Raw genomic sequence first — 6,158 nt, forward strand, 5'->3', positions numbered from 1 at the left:
AGTAACATTTCAAAGCTGTATTAAGTCCATGTTCCGCTGTAAATTTCTGAAAGAACCAGAACGTTTTGTTCAGAGTTACGAACAACCTCCATTCTCGAGGTGTTCGTAACCCTGATGTTCTACTGTACATAAACACCAAGTATGAGCATGAAATACTCCCTTGCACATATACTGACCGTGCTCCTCTTTGCATATCCTTCCAGGCCTGATGAGTCCCGAAGGACTCGCCATCGACCACTTCCGCAGAACCATGTTTTGGACAGATAGCGGCCTGGACAAAATTGAGCGTGCAAGATTGGATGGTTCTGAGCGCCGAGTTCTGTTTGATGCAGACCTTGTGAATCCTCGTGCAATCGCTGTGGATGCAATCAGAGGGTAAATGGCAGCACAGCACCCATGCTTTGGAAAAGGCTGTCTTCTCAGACCTTTGTGTCAGTATGTTCGTAGGGTGGGTTGGAATGAAATGAGATTCACCTACAGGGCCACTGACTACAATGCTGGACCTAGGAGCTGCATTTTCAGTGTTAAAAGTCAGACCCACAATTCACCACTAGCACCGCTGCAATAGTGGAAGCTGTAGTGTAGACAAGTCTCAGAGCAGGGTTAGAGAAACCTGCTAGTAAATACATTGGCCTCCTGGCTACCCTGCTGGAAAAGCACCGGTGGCTAAGTAATCTGAATTTTCCTCATGTACATGCTGCCCCCTACAGTAATTTTATTAATCAGTCACTGGCCTGAGACAAAACTCTCTGTGCTCTAAATAATATGAGTAAATGCTACCTAGCTGCAAATCAAGTAATAGTGGTACTGTCTGTCATGATAGACATTTCTCTCATGTGCACACGCTCCAGCTAGTTATTTCCTTAAGGGTGTGTAGGAAGGAAGCTCTCAAAATCGCAACAGTCAGAGCATGAAACACTTTTGCCCTATGCGTTGTCCCCTTTTATTTACTAATCTATTATTTGGCTAAATTTCATAGAATCATAGAATCATAGAATATCAGGGTTGGAAGGGACCCCTGAAGGTCATCTAGTCCAACCCCCTGCTCAAAGCAGGACCAATTCCCAGTTAAATCATCCCAGCCAGGGCTTTGTCAAGCCTGACCTTAAAAACTTCCAAGGAAGGAGATTCCACCACCTCCCTAGGCAACGCATTCCAGTGTTTCACCACCCTCTTAGTGAAAAAGTTTTTCCTAATATCCAATCTAAACCTCCCCCACTGCAACTTGAGGCCATTACTCCTCGTTCTGTCATCTGCTACCATTGAGAACAGTCTAGAGCCATCCTCTTTGGAACCCCCTTTCAGAGGTAGTTGAAAGCAGCTATCAAATCCCCCCTCATTCTTCTCTTCTGCAGGCTAAACAATCCCAGCTCCCTCAGCCTCTCCTCATAAGTCATGTGTTCTAGACCCCTAATCATTTTTGTTGCCCTTCGCTGGACTCTCTCCAATTTATCCACAATTATATTCTGTGTTCAGATTTAAAATATTATTGAAAGGTTTGAATCTTGTGCAAATTTGGAACACAGGTTTTATGACAATTGTTATAACCCCCCATGTATGTACAGTTGCTATCTAGAAAGTTAATGGGACTGGCCCTAATCACGGAAGAATATCTTTAATCTAATCATTGCAAATGATTGGTTGTAAAAAACATTCTGGAGCTTGTTCAGCTTTCCTTTTATGGACTTTCAAATCAGCTAATGATCTGTTCCAGAAAGCAGACTGAGAGGTCTGGGACTTTTCTGATAGTTATTGCAAATTCTGTTTTTTGTTTTTTTTTTTTAAATTGGTTCACCCACTGTGCATCCTTACTGAGGTTTTTTAATTGGTTCCCTCACAGCAACCTTTACTGGACTGACTGGAATCGTGAAGCACCTAAAATTGAAACCTCAACCGTAGATGGAGCTAACAGGAGGATTCTGGTGAATAAGGACATCGGCTTACCAAATGGCTTGACTTTTGACCCGTTCTCCAAACTGATTTGCTGGGCAGACGCAGGTAACTTAAGCTAATACAGATTGAAACATACTGGAAACAAAGCACAGCTATAAAAATTCTCCTTACGCTTCCTCACCTCCCATCATCCCCCCATAACAAACACAGTAGACTTTTTTCACACATTGCCTGTCTAAACATGACAAATTTTAGATTGAAAAGGCAAAAAATACTTTACTGACTTCTGAAAATGTCCTACTGAATAATATGGTCTTGCTGAGGCTGTGTAAGTGTGTTAGCTGGCCTCTGTCAACTAAAAGATTGTGGACGATATTCCTCTACCACGAATTAGGATTATGTATGTGAATAAAGTGTGGATGTCTTCACAGGTTAAGTGAGCGTAGGGCAGACCAGCTTTAGAGCCACCGGCAGAGGGCTGTATACAGAACAAAGGCTTCCAACTTCAAGCAGTAGAATGTAGAAACTCAACGTAGATAGGAGATTTTTATTTTTAAAGGAAAGGTGAAATAATTTAACTTCTAAAATTGGGATGCCCCTTCATAGTTTCTACAAAAGCGTTCCTTGTTTGGATTTCTCCACAGTTCTTTTGCATGCTGTTTTGACTGTCATGAATATTAATGTGGAATTATAACATTTAACCCACAACAGCTCGTACTTCATCACAAGGGTGTATTGGCTGCTATACACAGATGGGCATTTTCTGTACCTATACAGCATCTAAGGAGAATGCATGTGTAGATGCGTTTTGTACTGAGATATGTTCAGGACCGAGTTTAGAGTCTACATGGGTCTTTCAGTGAATACTGTATATATGGCACAGATTGAAGAACTGAGCCTCTGTACACAGGTGCACAGACAAAAATAAAGTACCCTATATACTTGTTCATTAGCCCGTTTGTTTATAAGCCGACCCCCCCAAGATGGATAGGTAAAAATGGCAAAAACTATATGAACCTTTCATTTCAGGGGTTGGCAAACTTTGGCTCCCGGCCTATCTGGGTAAGCTGCTAGTGGGTCAGGACATTTTGTTTACCTCGAACATTCACAGGCATGGAGCCCCTCAGCTCCCAGTGGCCGCGGTTTGCCATTCCCAGCCAATGGGAGCTGTGGGAAGTGGCGTGGGCCGAGGAACATGCTGGCCACCATATCCCACAACTCCTCTGGGCTGGGAACAACGAACCGCGGCCACTGGGAGCTGAGGGGCTCTGTGCCTGTGAACGCTCCAGGTAAGCAAAACAACAATGTATTAGATATTCAACAGAGCTTAAAATCGTCAAATTTTGGTGTAGACCCATCAATAAGCCAACCCCTTCTCTTTAATGCTTCACTTTTTAACCAAAAAAATTCAGCGTTTGAACAAGTATGTATGGTAAATGCTTTCCTTTACATCCCTATAGTGGATTGAGTAGAGGTGCAGGCATATGTACCCAGTCAAAGTGGGAATGCCATTTGTCACTATACTCCCGGTATAGAATCAATTCGACATTGGTGAGGCCTCATCTGGAGTACTGTGTCCAGTTTTGGGCCCCACACTACAAGAAGGATGTGGAAAAATTGGAGAGAGTCCAGCGGAGGGCAACAAAAATGATTAGGGGACTGGAACACATGACTTATGAGGAGAGGCTGAGGGAACTGGGATTGTTTAGTCTGCGGAAGAGAAGAATGAGGGGGGGTTTGATAGCTGCTTTCAACTACCTGAAAGGGGGTTCCAAAGAGGATGGATCTAAACTATTCTCAGTGGTAGTGGATGACAGGACAAGGATTAATGGTCTCAAGTTGCAGTGGGGGAGATTTACACTAGGAGGGTGGTGAAACACTGGAATGCGTAACCTAGGGAGGTGGTGGAATCTCCTTCCTTAGAGAAGGTCAGGCTTGACAAAGGCCTGGCTGGGATGATTTAATTTTGAGCAGGGGTTAGACTAGATGACCTCCTGAGGTCCCTTCCAACCCTGATATTCTATGATTCTATTTCCTCTAGGGTAAAGAAAACACCCTAAAAACCAAAATTCTAGTCCTTCTGAATTATGTGGATTTTCACATCCTTTAGAAGGAAGGGACCTAGGATACAAGTTTACTGATCAGGACTGTTCTGATTATTATCAACTTCTAGCTTGAGTAAAATTCCATGGAAAATACACTATTTCTTGCCTGATTAAATGTTTTATTTGTAAAAGGTACTAAAAAGCTGGAGTGCACGTTACCAGATGGAACACGAAGGCGTGTCATTCAGAATAACCTCAACTACCCCTTCAGCATTGTTAGTTATGCCAATCACTTTTATCACACTGACTGGAGAAGGTAGGCTAGTAACTATTACACCCTGGATGGTCACCTAACTATTTAAAAGGCAAAATGCCAGCATGTCATATTAAGCAGCAAGCCAGCCTATTCTGAGAGTTGTATTAGTAGCAGTTAGGGCATGGTTTGGGAAGTTTCTGTTCCATCGCAATTGTTCAGCCTACACTGAATGATGTTAACTCACTAGAATATCAGGTTCTTGTTTTCCAAGTTGCCTTAGTACTATAGGCAGGGGTTTTCAACTGAATTTTAACTAATATACAAGTTAGTCATTTTTACAGAAACCATTTGTGTCAAATAGACTGCAAAATCAACCCCACATTCTTCAAGCCAGTTCGGCTTAGTAGTCCTTTCAATGGAGGCCCAAATGGAATATGCGCTTTGTATTTAAAAGCAGTGTACAAAGGTATATGATGATTTTAAAAGAACCTACCCCAGCTTTCACATTATCAATGCAAAAAAAGTATGAATGGGGCCACAGCTACATTTTTATAAAACATTCCTGGTGTTAGGAAAAATCTTGACTCCCATTTCCAAATGGGAAACATGCCCCATAACTAAGGTCCTCTTCCTGTTTCTTCCACCCACTCCAAAAAACCCTTATAGTGACAGTAGTGGCAACAAAGAACCACTCCCAACTTCATTCCATTATTTTCAATTTAAACCTCTTTCCAAATTTTTAATGACAGACATTTGGGAGGTAATACCACTGCCTTTGAAAGTTCCCTTAGTGATTCTGCCCTGTGCTGATTAAAATAACATTAGCACAACAAAGCAGCTTGATGCAGAGTTACTGGGTGAGGTTCTCTGGCCTGTGTTATGCAGGTGGTCATAGAATTTAAGACACAAGGAACCATTATAATTTATTCTGAAGATTGAAAGACTGTTTATTTCTGTGGGAGACTAAAGGATTTCTCACTTTTGTTCATAGGGATGGTGTTATAGCTGTGAATAAAGACAATGGCTTCCTTACCGATGAGTATCTTCCAGAGCAGAGATCACATCTCTATGGAATAACTGCAGTTTACCCATACTGCCCAGGAGGTAAAGTCCATCTTGTTTAGTGTAGACCAGCTACTGCCAATATGTAAATTTCACTATCTTAACATGAACTTCCATCTATTTCCTCTCCCTCTGCAGCAAGAAAATAATCTGCTACTTCAAGTGAAAAAAAGTTCAATCTTTACACCGGGAGGAAGAATTCCAGACCCAGAAAATTATCACTGCACACCACTGAGGGGAAGAAACTACAAAAAAGGCCATTGATATTTACTGAAGGCAATGAAGTGATCTAGTTTAATGCAAAAGATTATCAAGTATTTTTTAAGTTATACCTCAATCTTTACTACTGTATTTTTTTAAGATGACATTTTGATATATTGCAAGAAAATATAATGGCTCTGGGAATACTATGCCATTACTCTAATTTTTGCTTATGTAAGCAATTTAAAAAAAAATTTAGTGTAACTTTCTTAATCCAGTATTTTATGGGAGGAAATTAAAACAAATCGACAATCTGACCCATAGGTTCTTTTTAGCCAAAAACTTAAATGTGAATGGAAAGATTTTAATGCAGTGTCTTACCTGGGTCAATTAATCTACAGCCCTGATCTTGTATGTATTTTAGAAACTGTGCTGGGAAATGGCAAATGCATTAAAGATTTTCCAACATACAGTTCTAGGTATCTTTCCCTTTGCCTCAATGCATGTCTTTTAGTATTTATATTAGAAGAATATGCTAACTTTATGGTCCTTAAGTGCCTCCAGAGACCTACCCATTATTGACCAATCCATGTTCGTAAATATCTGTTGAAATGTAACTTCTCACTTTTTCTAGGTTATTTCAGTAATTAAATAAAGTATGTTTTGAATTTTCCATATGATCTAGGTTTTTGTTGCGTAGC

At 40.9% G+C, this 6,158-nt stretch overlaps 1 protein-coding gene across 1 annotated transcript in view; it reads left to right on the forward strand.

Moving 5' to 3' along the window:
- The window catches only part of NID2 (nidogen 2), a 53,792-nt gene extending 48,411 nt beyond the window's left edge, over window positions 1-5,381 (forward strand). Inside the window, exons 17-20 of the mRNA XM_077819633.1 lie at window positions 204-375; window positions 1,841-1,998; window positions 4,131-4,254; window positions 5,186-5,381. Coding sequence (XP_077675759.1) covers window positions 204-375; window positions 1,841-1,998; window positions 4,131-4,254; window positions 5,186-5,318 — 587 coding nt within the window. The 3' untranslated portion in view covers window positions 5,319-5,381. The remainder of the gene's footprint in view (window positions 1-203; window positions 376-1,840; window positions 1,999-4,130; window positions 4,255-5,185) is intronic.
- The last annotated feature ends 777 nt before the right edge of the window (window positions 5,382-6,158 follow it).

Source organism: Eretmochelys imbricata, chromosome 6 (assembly GCF_965152235.1).
Source record: "Eretmochelys imbricata isolate rEreImb1 chromosome 6, rEreImb1.hap1, whole genome shotgun sequence".
In the NCBI taxonomy this organism is placed as follows: domain Eukaryota; kingdom Metazoa; phylum Chordata; order Testudines; family Cheloniidae; genus Eretmochelys; species Eretmochelys imbricata.